This window comes from Choloepus didactylus, chromosome 8 (genome assembly GCF_015220235.1).
Source record: "Choloepus didactylus isolate mChoDid1 chromosome 8, mChoDid1.pri, whole genome shotgun sequence".
In the NCBI taxonomy this organism is placed as follows: Eukaryota; Metazoa; Chordata; class Mammalia; order Pilosa; family Megalonychidae; genus Choloepus; species Choloepus didactylus.
The window spans coordinates 111,697,625-111,715,623 of record NC_051314.1 but is presented as its reverse complement, the minus strand read 5'-3'; the positions used below and the strand labels follow the sequence as shown (position 1 = coordinate 111,715,623).

The following is a 17,999-nucleotide window of genomic DNA, read 5'->3' as shown; positions in this document are numbered from 1 at the left end:
AAAAAAATTTTCACTGAAAGTTTGCCATGTTTATTAATGTTGATGATAAGCTTACGCTGGCAAATTAATTTTATTTTCACCTGGTATAGGTTCAAATATTGTAGTAATTTTAAGTAGAAATTTCATTGAAACATGCATAATTGGTGAGTACATGCCTTTAACTTCAGAGGCAGTAATTGAGGTAGAATTAACAACCAAAATCAGTTTGGTTAGTTTGGATTGGTTATTGCTTCCATGACAAAGATGAATAATGGCTAGATCCAAGTGTTCTCAGTATTGTCCAACTTGGAACCCCTTTAAAGGAATTTACAAGGTTAAAATGATAGCACTTTCCAAAAAATAATGAAAATGACATTGCTTAACATTTTTACATTGTTTCAGATGAGGCTGTGGACCCAGGCTAGACAGATGGGATGGTATGCCGCAAAGTGCATGGCTGCAGCTAATTTAGGAAACACTACTGACATGGATTTCAGCTTTGAACTTTTTGCTCATGTAACAAAATTTTTTAACTACAAGGTAAGATAAATTAATGCCTTCATGTGACTAAATATGATCATCTAATTTTCTCAAATAAAATTTACATGGTTTTAATCATTTTTAAAAATAAAGTATTTTCTCTTACCTTTGAAGTCAATACCTGGTATTATTGCTGGTCTTAATTCCTAATTATTGGATAATCACCACCCACCTTTCAAGTACACTATTTTACAGTTTAAAGGGGAAAAACTCTCTTCCAGATTTGTTCCATTAGTGCATTTCTAAGTTTTATATAAGAGTCATCCTTTCTTTGTATAGGGAACTAATAGCTATCACAATAAGAATCAACGAAGTGTTTTCACACACATTTTATTTTGTTTAGTTCTCTTTATGTTACTCTGAGGTGGGCTTTTTCTTCCTAATTTACAGATAAAGAGAAACACACACACAACACACATGTACACCAGGCTCACAGAAATTAAGTAATTGTGATTTGCCCATGAAAGATCTAACTCAATTCCTTATTAAAATTTTAAACCATGACTCCAGGTTAATACAGTCCATATTCTAAATATTTATTAATTTTCTTAGGTATTTTTAATGCTTGTTTATGTAGGTTAGTTCTAGTGACATCTGTAGAATATATAAATGTCATTTAAATGCTTTCTTTACGAACCTCCCCAGTGACATTTTTAGCTGTCAAGTTTTGTAAATAGATTTTTCTGCTGGCTATTTTAGCATAACACAAAATAAGTGCATATTATGATTCCTTTTTGGTCCTCATTAGAACTTTTTTCTCCCTAAATATAGGTTGTATTGCTGGGAAAATACAATGCACAGGGCTTAGGTTCAGATCATGAACTAATGCTGAGATGTACCAAAGGAGAAGAATATGTCAAAGTTGTCATGCAAAATGGGAGAATGATGGGAGCTGTCTTAATTGGTGAAACTGATTTGGAAGAAACATTTGAAAACCTAATTTTAAACCAAATGAATCTTTCATCCTATGGAGAAGATCTGCTAGATCCAAATATTGACATAGAAGATTATTTTGATTAAAAAGGACATTTCAAGAAAACATATATTTCCAAATAAGACAAAAAAAATCATAAGCCAATATTGTGAATGACTGCACTGACTTAATGATGACCACACTGAAGATAATTTTAGTGGAAAAATATTAAAATCTAAGAAGTAAATCAGTTCAATTTATTTACTTATATATTTTCTAACATAAAATTAACTATTGTGTAAAAAATCTTAAATTATTCATCTGTATTTTTTAAACTTAAATATGTTCTTTCATGATTTAAATTTGGAGCAAATTTAGCTCAGTGGTTATCTACTTAACCAAAATGTAGACCAGAAAGTCATTCTTCGATAAAGATTTTGACTTGTCAAAATAGGGCTGTGATTGGAGAGTTGCTGCCTAATGAGAAGTTTCTGTTTGGAGTGATGAAAAAGTTCTGGTAATAGACAGTGGTGATAGTAGCACAATATTGTGTATGTAATTAATATCACTGAATTGTATAAAACTGGTTATAATGGGAAATTTATATACAACAGTGGTTATAATGGGAAATTTGTATGTAAGTTACCACAATAAAAATTTTTAAAAAAACTAGACCACCTCATTATATATTTGGGGAAATGGTTAGATATTCCTTTGCAGTTTCAGGCTGACCATTTTAATTCAGGTCTCAAAGGTCATTCTTCCTACACAACCCAAAGGATTTGTAGTTAGGAAGCCAAAGATAGTTCCATCAATAAATCAATAATTTTAAAAAGAAAGAAAAAAAAATAGGGCTGTGGTTTCAATGAGCTTGTAATTTTATTCTACTTAGAGATGAAGTAGTATCTTATTTGCTAATATTGTACTGAAACTTTATTCCTTTTTTTTGTTTGGATTCTATAGCTGTTTATATAACCTGAAATCATCTACATTATTCAGCTTAAAATATCACTCATGTCTAGGGATAAACATGTAAAATTTTCAGTATAATAATATTTCTGTCATAACAGGGTTAAGTCAAAAGAAACTACAACTAAGGATATTAAGGCATAAAAACCTTAAGATATGTGGACATATTGTCTTAAATATCTTATGTGTAAAGATTTCCTATAAAAAAAGTTAATTTCTCATATACTATAAAATTATATGTTATTTATGGTCTGAAATTTTCAGATGTGTAAAACTCATCAATACCTAACAGATAAATTTTAAAAATACAGGTCTATATAGATAAGGTATTAGTGAAACTGTCTTAGACATTAAGCTTTGATTAACTATAAAAATGATATTATAAATGTGCATAAACTGTTCTTTTCTTGGAAAATTTAGTAACACTCATCCTGGGCATCATCCATTTTTCTTTTCTTAGCCCCTGTATTCTTGGCTTCAGATTGGTGAATCTTATTTGCAGACTTCTTCTGGAAGTCACCTGAATTTTTTTCTTCCTTCTTTCTGTCAGCTTGTTCAGAATGACAAGTTGGAGATGATTCAACCTACAAAACAATAACAAAGCAAGTGACCTGGTAAAAATTTGGCCATTCAGTTTTTTCATGAGATTAATAATCTCAAAATATTTGTTTTATGTCAGTTAGCTCTTTCAGTATCCCATGGTCTGGCTGGTTATCTTTAAATTTCTACTCAAATATGAACCTGACTCTCCCCTTCTTGAATAGAAGGGTTTGTGCTGTCAGAGAAACCCTGAAGAATACATGTAATGTCTATAGACACAATGGTACATGGCATATTTTGCAGGCTTGATAGTATTTGCTGTATAACAGTGGTTTTCAACCTCTGGAGCTGCACAGACTTCTCAACCAATATGATCACAAACAGTATCATAGGAGTAGTGTGCATCACAAAATTAGACATTAAAATGGAGTCCTCACATTTAAAAAGATTGGAAACCCTCGTCTATATTAAAAGGCTAGAGACTCAATTCCTCCACTAACATCTCCAAAACAAAGTTATGTTTTCTCTCTTCCACCCCAGAATCTAAGAAGAAAACTTACTTTTCTCATGTTCAACTGGACCTAAGCAAATACTAGGCAAGTAAAGGAAAGCATCCCAAAAGCTTTAATGTATTTTTAAAAATATATTAAAACTTAAAATTAATATCCAGTTACCCTGAAACAGCTCTGTGTAGGTTTCATTACTTGCATAGTAATAACATGTGCTTCACTGTTGAGAAGATTAGCTTTGGGTCCTATTTTCAAATATGAAATGGTAGCATAAGCTGTAAAACTGTAGTCTTCTCTGCAGAAGATAAAGACCGACAATCAGAAAAGTTGTGAAGAAGTCACAGAAAACAAACTAAAATTTATAAAGCAAAGTGCAATAATTTTAAGTAACACACACTGATATGAAATAAAACATTATAAGAATGCAAATATTCTTTTAGAAAGTATTTTAGTTGTATGTTTTTTACATAATCAAAGTTTGAGTTTGCCTATTGAGTAAATTTTCTATAGTACTTAATAGTTCATATGAAACAACTGCAAAACCATTTATTTTGCTGTGAATAAAAAATCAGAAGAAACAATCACTAAAGACAAGACATGATTTTGGATATACTTAAGATACTGCTGTAGAAGACAGTGCGCAATAATTTTCTCCAGGTCTTCACGAGGAAGTTTGGGAGGAGCAACACCTGCTACTCTCAATTTTGCTGCACCCTTTCCCATCCAAGAATCAATCAGTTTCAATGGAGTTAACTTTTCATTCAGTTCCTCTGCCTGCTTCAGGATCTTGATTAGATCTCTGCAGTATTCTGCTACATTCTTTCTTTCAAATGCTGTAATGAAAGAGACATGGTGCAGGCAACTGAAATTTAGAAAGTTGCCAAACTGGTTTAAAACTAATCATCAATGTGAGGCTCCCTCAACACTGATTTCTTAAGTATTCTGAATTAAAACTAGACTATTCCTCAAGTCTCTTATCACTAGAACAAGTTATAGCCTCTGGAAGGCATTGTGGAGTTTACAGTGATGTAAAGAAAATAACCTGGCTATCCAAAGGTCTGTGGCATGCACCAGGAACCAGAGTGTCTGCCAGATATGATGATGACAGTTACTAAGAGATGGGCTTTACAGGAGAGCCACAAAGATAAGTACTTACTTATCTGGTTTGTGCTCATTAAACAAAATACTGAACACAAGTATAGGTTCCTAAAGCACTCAGATTTAAAAACATGGATATCCTGGACAGATAGCCCCAATTTTTAGTTAAGGAACTAGCACACTGTTTTATATAACAGGGTCTTGTTAATTTGGTCAGCATAAGACAATCTAGTTAACTCATAAACAAGTAAATTTCTCTAGTTGCAAAATCAAGTGTAAGGACCTCCGTCCACCAACACACTAAGAACTCCATGAGCCCTGCATGAAGTATTGTTTACTACTGATCTAAAAAAAATTACATGCACACAGGATGAAAGTCAAAATACAGTGTCAAGACAATGTTAAGTTAGTGTTCTAATGAGTAGTTAGCCATTATCGGGATAAAAGATGATTCACTATAATCTCTCTTTTGCACTAAATTTCTCTTCCTAATCGGTGGATATAAAATTTTAGGGATTGAGAGGCGGGGCAAGATGGCAGACTGGTGAGCTGTATGTTTTAGTTACTCCTCCAGGAAAGTAGGTAAAAAGCCAGGAACTGCGTGGACTGGACACCACAGAGCAATCTGTCTTTGGGCATACTTCATACAACACTCATGAAAACGTGGAACTGCTGAGATCAGCGAAATCTGTAAGTTTTTGCGGCCAGGGGACCCGCGCCCCTCCCTGCCAGGCTCAGTCCCGGGGGAGGAGGGGCTGTCAGCTCCAGGAAGGAGAAGGGAGAATTGCAGTGGCTGCTCTTATTGGAAACTCATTCTACTGATTCAAACTCCAACCATAGATAGACTGAGGCCAGACACCAGAGACTCTGAGAGCAGCCAGCCCAGCAGAGAGGAGACGGGCATAGAAGGAAAACAACACGAGAAGCTCCAAAGTAAAAGCAGAGGATTTTTGGAGTTCTGGTGAACACAGAAAGGGGAAGGGCGGAGATCAGGCCTTGAGGCGCATATGCAAATCCCGAAGCAAGGCTGATCTCTCTGCCCTGGGCACCTTTCCTTAATGGCCCTGGTTGCTTTGTCTATTAGCATTTCAATAACCCATTAGATCTCTGAGGAGGGCCGTTTTTTTTTTTTTTTTTTTTTTTTAAATCCTTTTTGCTTTTTCTAAAACAATTACTCTAAGAAGCTCAATACAGAAAGCTTCAAAGAATTGAAATTTGGGCACGTCAAGTCAAGAGCAGAACTAAGAGAGCTCTGAGACAAAAGGCAATAATCCAGTGGCTGAGAAAATTCACTAAACAACACAACTTCCCAAGAAAAGGGGGGTGTCCGCTCACAGCCACCATCCTGGTGGACAGGAAACACTCCTGCCCATCGCCAGCCCCATAGCCCAGAGCTGCCCCAGACAACCCAGTGTGACGGAAGTGCTTCAAATAACAGGCACACACCACAAAACTGGGCGTGGACATTAGCCTTCCCTGCAACCTCAGCTGAATGTCCCAGAGCTGGGAAGGGGGAGCAGTGTGAATTAACAGAGCCCCATTCAGCCATCATTTGAGCAGACTGGGAGCCTCCCAACACAGCCCAGCAGCCCAGAACTGCCCTGGGGGGACGGCACTCACCTGGGACATAGCACAGTCATCCCTCAACAGAGGACCCGGGGTGCACAGCCTGGAAGAGGGGCCCACTTGCAAGTCTCAGGAGCCATACGCCAATACCAAAGACTTGTGGGTCAGTGGCAGAGACAAACTGTGGCAGGACTGAACTGAAGGATTAGACTATTGCAGTAGCTTTAAAACTCTAGGATCATCAGGGAGATTTGATTGTTAGGGCCACCCCCCCTCCCCGACTGCCCAGAAACACGCCCCACATACAGGGCAGGCAACACCAACTACACACGCAAGCTTGGGACACCAATTGGGCCCCACAAGACTCACTCCCCCACTCACCAAAAAGGCTAAGCAGGGGAGATCTGGCTTGTGGAGAACAGGTGGCTCGTGGACGCCACCTGCTGGTTAGTTAGAGAAAGTGTACTCCACGAAGCTGTAGATCTGATAAATTAGAGATAAGGACTTCAACTGGTCTACAAACCCTAAAAGAACCCTATCAAGGTCAGCAAATGCCACGAGGCCAAAAACAACAGAAAATTATAAAGCATATGAAAAAACCAGACGATATGGATAACCCAAGCCCAAGCACCCAAATCAAAAGACCAGAAGAGACACACCTAGAGCAGCTACTCAAAGAACTAAAGATGAACAATGAGACCCTAGTACGGGATATGAAGGAAATCAAGAAGACCCTAGAAGAGCATAAAGAAGACATTGCAAGACTAAATAAAAAAATGGATGATCTTATGGAAATTAAAGAAACTGTTGACCAAATTAAAAAGATTCTGGACACTCATAGTACAAGACTAGAGGAAGTTGAACAACGAATCAGTGACCTGGAAGATGACAGAATGGAAAATGAAAGCATAAAAGAAAGAATGGGGAAAAAAATTGAAAAACTCGAAATGGACCTCAGGGATATGATAGATAATATGAAACGTCCGAATATAAGACTCATTGGTGTCCCAGAAGGGGAAGAAAAGGGTAAAGGTCTAGGAAGAGTATTCAAAGAAATTGTTGGGGAAAACTTCCCAAATCTTCTAAACAACATAAATACACAAATCATAAATGCTCAGCGAACTCCAAATAGAATAAATCCAAAAAAACCCACTCCGAGACATATACTGATCACACTGTCAAACATAGAAGAGAAGGAGCAAGTTCTGAAAGCAGCAAGAGAAAAGCAATTCACCACATACAAAGGAAACAGCATAAGACTAAGTAGTGACTACTCAGCAGCCACCATGGAGGCGAGAAGGCAGTGGCACGATATATTTAAAATTCTGAGAGAGAGGAATTTCCAGCCAAGAATACTTTATCCAGCAAAGCTCTCCTTCAAATTTGAGGGAGAGCTTAAATTTTTCACAGACAAAGAAATGCTGAGAGAATTTGCTAACAAGAGACCTGCCCTACTGGAGATACTAAAGGGAGCCCTACAGACAGAGAAACAAAGACAGGACAGAGAGACTTGGAGAAAGGTTCAGTACTAAAGAGATTCGGTATGGATACAATAAAGGATATTAATAGAGAGAGGGAAAAATATGGCAAACATAATCCAAAGGATAAGATGGCCGATTCAAGAAATGCCTTCACGGTTTTAACGTTGAATGTAAATGGATTAAACTCCCCAATTAAAAGATATAGATTCGCAGAATGGATCAAAAAAAATGAACCATCAATATGTTGCATACAAGAGACTCATCTTAGACACAGGGACACAAAGAAATTGAAAGTGAAAGGATGGAAAAAAATATTTCATGCAAGCTACAGCCAAAAGAAAGCAGGTGTAGCAATATTAATCTCAGATAAAATAGACTTCAAATGCAGGGATGTTTTGAGAGACAAAGAAGGCCACTACATACTAATAAAAGGGGCAATTCAGCAAGAAGAAATAACAATCGTAAATGTCTATGCACCCAATCAAGGTGCCACAAAATACATGAGAGAAACATTGGCAAAACTAAAGGAAGCAATTGATGTTTCCACAATAATTGTGGGAGACTTCAACACATCACTCTCTCCTATAGATAGATCAACCAGACAGAAGACCAATAAGGAAATTGAAAACCTAAACAATCTGATAAATGAATTAGATTTAACAGACATCTACAGGACATTACATCCCAAATCACCAGGATACACATACTTTTCTAGTGCTCACGGAACTTTCTCCAGAATAGATCATATGCTGGGACATAAAACAAGCCTCAATAAATTTAAAAAGATTGAAATTATTCAAAGCACATTCTCTGACCACAATGGAATACAATTAGAAGTCAATAACCATCAGAGACTTAGAAAATTCACAAATACCTGGAGGTTAAACAACACACTCCTAAACAATCAGTGGGTTAAAGAAGAAATAGCAAGAGAAATTGCTAAATATATAGAGACGAATGAAAATGAGAACACAACATACCAAAACCTATGGGATGCAGCAAAAGCAGTGCTAAGGGGAAAATTTATAGCACTAAACGCATATATTAAAAAGGAAGAAAGAGCCAAAATCAAAGAACTAATGGATCAACTGAAGAAGCTAGAAAATGAACAGCAAACCAATCCTAAACCAAGTACAAGAAAAGAAATAACAAGGATTAAAGCAGAAATAAATGACATAGAGAACAAAAAAACAATAGAAAGGATAAATATCACCAAAAGTTGGTTCTTTGAGAAGATCAACAAGATTGACAAGCCCCTAGCTAGACTGACAAAATCAAAAAGAGAGAAGACCCATATAAACAAAATAATGAATGAAAAAGGTGACATAACTGCAGATCCTGAAGAAATTAAAAAAATTATAAGAGGATATTATGAACAACTGTATGGCAACAAACTGGATAATGTAGAAGAAATGGACAATTTCCTGGAAACATATGAACAACCTAGACTGACCAGAGAAGAAATAGAAGACCTCAACCAACCCATCACAAGCAAAGAGATCCAATCAGTTATCAAAAATCTTCCCACAAATAAATGCCCAGGGCCAGATGGCTTCACAGGGGAATTCTACCAAACTTTCCAGAAAGAACTGACACCAATCTTACTCAAACTCTTTCAAAACATTGAAAAAAATGGAACACTACCTAACTCATTTTATGAAGCTAACATCAATCTAATACCAAAACCAGGCAAAGATGCTACAAAAAAGGAAAACTACCGGCCAATCTCCCTAATGAATATAGATGCAAAAATCCTCAACAAAATACTTGCAAATCGAATCCAAAGACACATTAAAAAAATCATACACCATGACCAAGTGGGGTTCATTCCAGGCATGCAAGGATGGTTCAACATCAGAAAAACAATCAATGTATTACAACACATTAAAAACTCGAAAGGGAAAAATCAATTGATCATCTCAATAGATGCTGAAAAAGCATTTGACAAAATCCAACATCCCTTTTTGATAAAAACACTTCAAAAGGTAGGAATTGAAGGAAACTTCCTCAACATGATAAAGAGCATATATGAAAAACCCACAGCCAGCATAGTACTCAATGGTGAGAGACTGAAAGCCTTCCCTCTAAGATCAGGAACAAGACAAGGATGCCCGCTGTCACCACTGTTATTCAACATTGTGCTGGAAGTGCTAGCCAGGGCAATCCGGCAAGACAAAGAAATAAAAGGCATCCAAATTGGAAAAGAAGAAGTAAAACTGTCATTGTTTGCAGATGATATGATCTTATATCTAGAAAACCCTGAGAAATCAACGATACACCTACTAGAGCTAATAAACAAATTTAGCAAAGTAGCGGGATACAAGATTAATGCACATAAGTCAGTAATGTTTCTATATGCTAGAAATGAACAAACTGAAGAGACACTCAAGAAAAAGATACCATTTTCAATAGCAACTAAAAAAATCAAGTACCTAGGAATCAACTTAACCAAAGATGTAAAAGACCTATACAAAGAAAACTACATAACTCTACTAAAAGAAATAGAAGGGGACCTTAAAAGATGGAAAAATATTCCATGTTCATGGATAGGAAGGCTAAATGTCATTAAGATGTCAATTCTACCCAAACTCATCTACAGATTCAATGCAATCCCAATTAAAATTCCAACAACCTACTTTGCAGACTTGGAAAAGCTAGTTATCAAATTTATTTGGAAAGGGAAGATGCCTCGAATTGCTAAAGACACTCTAAAAAAGAAAAACGAAGTGGGAGGACTTACACTCCCTGACTTTGAAGCTTATTATAAAGCCACAGTTGCCAAAACAGCATGGTACTGGCACAAAGATAGACATATAGATCAATGGAATCGAATTGAGAATTCAGAGATAGACCCTCAGATCTATGGCCGACTGATCTTTGATAAGGCACCCAAAGTGTCCGAACTGAGCCATAATGGTCTTTTCAACAAATGGGGCTGGGAGAGTTGGATATCCATATCCAAAAGAATGAAAGAGGACCCTTACCTCACCCCCTACACAAAAATTAACTCAAAATGGACCAAAGATCTCAATATAAAAGAAAGTACCATAAAACTCCTAGAAGATAATGTAGGAAAACATCTTCAAGACCTTGTATTAGGAGGCCACTTCCTAGACTTTACACCCAAAGCACAAGCAACAAAAGAGAAAATAGATAAATGGGAACTCCTCAAGCTTAGAAGTTTCTGCACCTCAAAGGAATTTCTCAAAAAGGTAAAGAGGCAGCCAACTCAATGGGAAAAAATTTTTGGAAACCATGTATCTGACAAAAGACTGATATCTTGCATATACAAAGAAATCCTACAACTCAATGACAATAGTACAGACAGCCCAATTATAAAATGGGCAAAAGATATGAAAAGACAGTTCTCTGAAGAGGAAATACAAATGGCCAAGAAACACATGAAAAAATGTTCAGCTTCACTAGCTATTAGAGAGATGCAAATTAAGACCACAATGAGATACCATCTAACACCGGTTAGAATGGCTGCCATTAAACAAACAGGAAACTACAAATGCTGGAGGGGATGTGGAGAAATTGGAACTCTTATTCATTGTTGGTGGGACTGTATAATGGTTCAGCCACTCTGGAAGTCAGTCTGGCAGTTCCTTAGAAAACTAGATATAGAGCTACCATTCGATCCAGCGATTGCACTCCTCGGTATATACCCGGAAGATCGGAAAGCAGTGACACGAACAGATATCTGCACGCCAATGTTCATAGCAGCATTATTCACAATTGCCAAGAGATGGAAACAACCCAAATGTCCTTCAACAGAGGAGTGGATAAATAAAATGTGGTATATACACACGATGGAATACTACGCGGCAGTAAGAAGGAACGATCTGGTGAAACATATGACAACATGGATGAACCTTGAAGACATAATGCTGAGCGAAATAAGCCAGGCACAAAAAGAGAAATATTATATGCTACCACTAATGTGAACTTTGAAAAATGTAAAACAAATGGTTTATAATGTAGAATGTAGGGGAACTAGCAGTAGAGAGCAATTAAGGAAGGGGGAACAATAATCCAAGAAGAACAGATAAGCTATTTAACGTTCTGGGGATGCCCAGAAATGACTATGGTCTGTTAATTTCTGATGGTTGTAGTAGGAACAAGTTCACTGAAATGTTGCTATATTATGTAACTTTCTTGGGGTAAAGTAGGAACATGTTGGAAGTTAAGCAGTTATCTTAGGTTAGTTGTCTTTTTCTTACTCCCTTGCTATGGTCTCTTTGAAATGCTCTTTTATTGTATGTTTGTTTTCTTTTTAACTTTTTTTTTCATACAGGTGATTTGAAAAAAGAAGGGAAAGTTAAAAAAAAAAAAAAAAAAAAAAAAAGAAAAAAGACAAACAAGGGAAAAAAAAAAAAAAAAAAGATGTAGTGCCCCCTTGAGGAGCCTGTGGAGAATGCAGGGGTATTCGCCTACCCCACCTCCATGGTTGCTAACATGACCACAGACATAGGGGACTGGTGGTTTGATGGGTTGAGCCCTCTACCATAAGTTTTACCCTTGGGAAGACGGTTGCTGCAAAGGAGAGGCTAGGCCTCCCTGTATTTGTGCCTAAGAGTCTCCTCCTGAATGCCTCTTTGTTGCTCAGATGTGGCCCTCTCTCTCTGGCTAAGCCAACTTGAAAGGTGAAATCACTGCCCTCCCCCCTACGTGGGATCAGACACCCAGGGAAGTGAATCTTCCTGGCAACGTGGAATATGACTCCCAGGGAGGAATGTAGACCTGGCACCGTGGGACGGAGAACATCTTCTTGACCAAAAGGGGGATGTGAAAGGAAATGAAATAAGCTTCAGTGGCAGAGAGATTCCAAAAGGAGCCGAGAGATCACTCTGGTGGGCACTCTTATGCACACTTTAGACAACCCTTTTTAGGTTCTAAAGAATTGGGGTAGCTGGTGGTGGATACCTGAAACTATCAAACTACAACCCAGAACCCATGAATCTCGAAGACAGTTGTATAAAAATGTAGCTTATGAGGGGTGACAATGGGATTGGGAAAGCCATAAGGACCAAACACCACTTTGTCTAGTTTATGGATGGATGTGTAGAAAAGTAGGGGAAGGAAACAAACAGACAAAGGTACCCAGTGTTCTTTTTTACTTCAATTGCTCTTTTTCACTCTAATTATTATTCTTGTTATTTTTGTGTGTGTGCTAATGAAGGTGTCAGGGATTGATTTAGGTGATGAATGTACAACTATGTAATGGTACTGTAAACAATCGAAAGTACAATTTGTTTTGTATGACTGCGTGGTATGTGAATATATCTCAATAAAATGATGATTAAAAAAAAAAAAAAAAAAAAAATAGTCTCCTCTCAAAGACAGCTCCTTTTTTTCTTCATCTGAACATCTACAACAATTTTTCTACAGCACATGGGCTTCCTCTATTGTAAGGTGGCACATGGATCTGATGTTACCCTATTTGCATTGTGGGGAACAACACTTATGGGTTAATTCAAGGATTCTGAACAGATTTCCATTTTATTTTTCATGTAACTTGAATGATTGCTCTTATGTATGGCCTTGAACATGATTTGTATACATATATAATAAAAGGAAATTCAAGACAAAAAAAAAAAAAAAAAAAAAAAAAATTTTAGGGATTATCAAAAGGTTATCCTTTGCTTATATAAATAGCACTTCTAGTCAGAGGAAGTTAAAATTTTTCCTTCATTTCTTAAGAATTTCATATGCCCTCAGTATAGCAATATAAAATATGTACACACCACTTAACAACTTTTCCCCTTATTAACCTTTATTTCAAAACTGAGTTATTCCTTTTGAAACTGCAAAATTCTACTCATACATTGCTTAATCTTATAAATCCATCCTGGGATCTAGATAAACTTGCTTCATGTAATCCCATCTTATATATTAGCTTATAAAGGTTTTAAAAAAACAGTGAACTCACAAATGCCTTTAGAACAATTATCACACATTTTGTTACATGCTTCTAAGTTCCACACTTCATCAAAATGTTGAGCTATCAATACACGGCGACATCTGAAAACACATTTAGAGATACAAATTATAAAACAATCTAATAAAGTTTTAAGAATACCTATTTCAAAATACAGGGTTATATATATTTTATTAGTTTCCTATTGTCATACTAAATTATCACAAACTTAGTAGCTTGAAACAACATAAATTTATTATCTTAACAGCTATAGCTTAGAAGTCCAACACAGGTCTCACTGGATTAAAATCAAGGTAGCAGCAAGGCTGCATTTCATCTGGGGGCTCTAGGGGAGAATCTGTTTTCCTTGCTTTTTCCAGGTTCCAGAGGCTGCCTGCATTCCTTGACTTAAGGCCCACCTTCTATCTTCATAGGCAGAGTGGCAGATTGAGTCTTTCTCAAACACATCACATCAGACTTCTACTTCTGCCTCCCTCTTCCATTTTTAAGGACCTTTATGATTACACTGGGCACACTGGATAATCAAGGATAATTTCCCTATTTTGAAGTCAGGTGATTAACAACCATAGTTCTTTGCCATGTAAAGTATATATGCACAGGTTCCAGGGATCAGGATGTGGGCATTACTTAAGCAGACGCCAGGATTTCATTTTGAGATTCAATATTTCATAACTAGCAAGAGAATCTTCTTGATAGCAAAGAAGTTTCTTGTATTTTCCAGTATCAATATAGGAGTCTAAATAAAATATATATATATATATATATATATATATATATATTTATATATGTATATGCTTCATGGAAAGCTACTGGAATTTAAGGCAGTTTTGATTTTCCCATCTCTTTAACAGGATTATTGTAGCATCTATGGGAAAGAAATATCATATACTATCACTGTACAACTGTTTATGATTTAAACATTTCTGAGCTGCCTTATGTGATGGGCATGAAGACTACAAAGATGACTAAGACTTTATGTTATAATTAAAACCACGCTAAGTAGATTTATACTTTTTGCTGAAAGAGAAACTTGACCCTGCTCTCAATTATTTCATGGATCCATCAGCTAGTAGGATGGCATGTGTTGCTAAGCTTAACCCTCAAATGACTATGTTATTATAGACCTTTTCAAAATTATTAAAGCACGTAGCTTGTATGCCAGTGCCAGAGACAAAAAGCTTGAACTTACAGTCAATTTGTATCTAAACCACCAAAAAAAGCCACAATAGTTTTGGAGATTTATCTCAAAGATAGATAAGTAGGTAGATGTATAAGACAGACAGAGAAGAGATAGAGGGAGAATCTTTTCTTGGATTAAAGCAGATCCTGTGGCTTCATGTACCAGTTTCCTTCCTGCAGACATCTGCTTTTATGGATTTGCACCTTGGTGTTATCCCAAGGTGTTTACTCACTTTAATAAGTACTCAGAGTAACATCATACACTTTCATATCTGTGCTTGTCTTTAATTGTCAAAAATTACAGAAAGGTATGTGGCTTACTTGCTTATGTTTTGACAGTATGATACCATCTCATAAAGCTTCTGTTGTCCCACATTCTCCATGACCACCATTGAACTTAATCTGAATATATCTCCAAAGCCATAATATAAAATACAGTCTGCTTTCATGTCATCTCGACCTGTGGTTTACAAGAAATCTTCAGACCACAGAGTTAATTTTAAAAACTCAAAACATACAAAAATAATACATATGTAAAATTAGCTGGCAAAGCTTCAAATTCTAAACATACCACAACTAGAAATTTTAGACAGATGTGAACTTTAATCTGTAACAGCTGCCCTCAATTAAAAACAAAATGACTAAACAGATTTATCAGCAATCAGCTTTACTAAATTTAAAAAAATGTGTGCATAAGTAATTCAGTTTTTAATTTATAGACTTGAAACCACTAATTAAAAATTCAGGAGGGAAGGGTAGGCATCACGTTTTCTTAGCAAACATAAGAACAACTGATACACTCCAATAGAGCATGAGTAAAATTTTTCCGTATGCCATTAAGAGTAAAACTACCAAAGAGGCTTCATTACTTGTTGTAAAACTGTCCAATTATTAAACATCATTTATAGTGTTTTTTGTAAAAGCTTTTTCTTAAAATTACTTCTGAATTTGAGTTCTACATACCTGCACGTCCACTCTCTTGGTAATAGTTTTCCATAGATTTGCTCATTGAATGATGAATGACAAACCTCACATCTGATTTATCAATTCCCATACCAAATGCAACCGTTGCCACTACTACCTAAAATGTTTGAACATTTTATCTGTTAATTAAGTTTAAATATTTTTAAAAGTAAATTAGGCTTCTACTGAAGATATATACTTAACCTGGATTTCACTGGCTGACCACTGTCTATGAACTTTGGTCTTATCTTCTGGTTCCATATTGGCATGGTAAGCACCTGCATGAATTCCCAGCTTCTGTAAACTAACCGTAATTTGCTCAGAGTCTTTCTGAGAAAAGCAATATATGATTCCTGTAGTAAAATATACCCAACTGTTAGTTATATATGGTACATTTCTGAAAGTTCATTTTCAACACACACATTTTCAACACTTACACCCTGATTAATATAATGCATGGGGTGGGGGGTGAGGGGTATGAAAAATTCCAAGGGCCTGAGCATATTTACTTTTTGATATAATTCCAGATTAGACCACCAGCTTGCTCTAAAGTAGAAGTGAGCCTTTAACCTCCAGTTCTGTTCCCATTACCTCTTTTCTCTCTCCAACTTTATCTCCCACTATATAGTATTTCTCAAACTGATGTCCCACAGCTCCATAAGATGTTTTTAAGTGTGCTGTGAAAAAAGTTGTATGTGTAAATGAGTTTGGGGAACACTGCATTAAACAAAGTTAAACAGGTTTCTCTTACTTGTAGGGGTTCTCAGGGCTTATAACATGCTGATAAACCCAGTGAAATCTCAAAAGAGGGATAAATGGCTGCAGCCTTTCTCAAACTTATTTGACCTTGGAACTCTTTTTACACAGAGTGCCCACTAATATCTCCTGAAAATCTATAGAATAGTTTTGAAATGCCTCTTTTACACAGACTCTGCATCAGTGGCACTTCTCTATTCATTAATCCTGGAACACATTTTTATATACTCTCGACTCTATGCTTAACCCATACCATATATACTATTTAATTATCAATATTTTTAATATGTCCCTGATTATAAGGGACTATATTTTATATCTTTCAAATTTCAGTACATAGCCCTCTATCTTGTAAACAATGCATACTTACTAAATATGTCCTCCCAATAATTCACATTAAGTCATCAGGTCCTTTATTTAAAGCAATTAAGTATAAAGAAGCAATTCTATGATTCTTAACATCTGTGACATAAGCAAATATTATACCCAATTCTAATATGGTCAAAAAGTTAATTCTATGACAACATTTTCAAATATCTTCTGCCATACATTAGTATTTTTCAGTGTTAGTCATTTATCAGTATATAATATCAGTGTAATATTAGCATTTTGTGAAAGCTATCTCTAAAGTCTAAGGCTTCAAAGTTGGCTTGTTTTCTGTATTACCTGATTGCCCTTTGTATCTCCCATTAATGAGCTTTACAATATCCTCAATAAAATCTTCAGTGTTTGAGGGCTTCTGCCGAACCTAAAAAAAAAGAAAAAAAAATAGCTAACTTATTAAAAAGTAAATTAATGAGTAACATCCACGTAGCTATTTACTTACAATTTTCAAGGTGCTGTTCTTTCATGAGCATAGTGTTTTTATTTATTTACTCTTTTGCTCCCCTCATTTGACTCACCCCATATAACTCAACCCTGCCACCTCTCAGATTTTCTTCTTGATCCTTACTGTGAATTTACCAGAGATAGGGAGACATAAAATCAGGGAATAACTTGTAAAGATGAGGACTTTTTAAAATTTTCTGATACTACTTTTATGCAAATACAAACCATAGCATAAATAACTATTCAATGAAAAACTCAGAAAAATATTAAATCTATTCTTAAAAAGATAACAAAGAAAAAATAGCTGTTAAGTTATTTAGCTTTCAAGTTTATGTATCAAATAAAATCTAAATAGAAGAGTATCAGCAATTTTTAATGACATTAATATTTCCATTATCTAGTAATCAATTTCAGTAAAGATGTCATTAGTATCCTTGGTATAATTCTATATTTTCCATCCTTGCTCAAGAAAGAATGGATATAAATTTAACAAATATATATGACCATTCATATCTTTTATAAGATATCAACCAATATCCTCTACTTAACTTAAAGGATTATACAGTGAAACAGATACAAGAATAAAGCACTGAGTAGTGAATCTGCTTATAATTTTCTCTTGATTTTAATAACTTTCATAGAGAGAGTTAACTTTTGTTCATGGAAATAAATATAATAAAAAGCTAACTACTCTGCTGAAGTCACTCACACAGGTAATAAACTGACATAAAAGTTTT

The 17,999-nt window shown here is 35.7% G+C and overlaps 2 protein-coding genes across 2 annotated transcripts in view; one reads left to right on the top strand and one right to left on the bottom strand.

The window, feature by feature from the left end:
- PYROXD1 (pyridine nucleotide-disulphide oxidoreductase domain 1) overlaps positions 1-2,077 on the top strand; it is a 34,253-nt gene extending 32,176 nt beyond the window's left edge. The window contains 2 exon segments of the mRNA XM_037845087.1: positions 382-519; positions 1,291-2,077. Of these exon segments, the coding sequence (XP_037701015.1) occupies positions 382-519; positions 1,291-1,539 (387 nt within the window). The 3' untranslated portion in view covers positions 1,540-2,077.
- RECQL (RecQ like helicase) overlaps positions 834-17,999 on the bottom strand; it is a 42,134-nt gene continuing 24,968 nt past the window's right edge. The window contains exons 8-15 of the mRNA XM_037845086.1: positions 17,101-17,182; positions 15,883-16,031; positions 15,679-15,796; positions 15,037-15,175; positions 13,528-13,619; positions 4,064-4,283; positions 3,616-3,745; positions 834-2,985 (exon numbers count right to left, since the gene is read on the bottom strand). Coding sequence (XP_037701014.1) covers positions 2,818-2,985; positions 3,616-3,745; positions 4,064-4,283; positions 13,528-13,619; positions 15,037-15,175; positions 15,679-15,796; positions 15,883-16,031; positions 17,101-17,182 — 1,098 coding nt within the window. The 3' untranslated portion in view covers positions 834-2,817. The remainder of the gene's footprint in view (positions 2,986-3,615; positions 3,746-4,063; positions 4,284-13,527; positions 13,620-15,036; positions 15,176-15,678; positions 15,797-15,882; positions 16,032-17,100; positions 17,183-17,999) is intronic.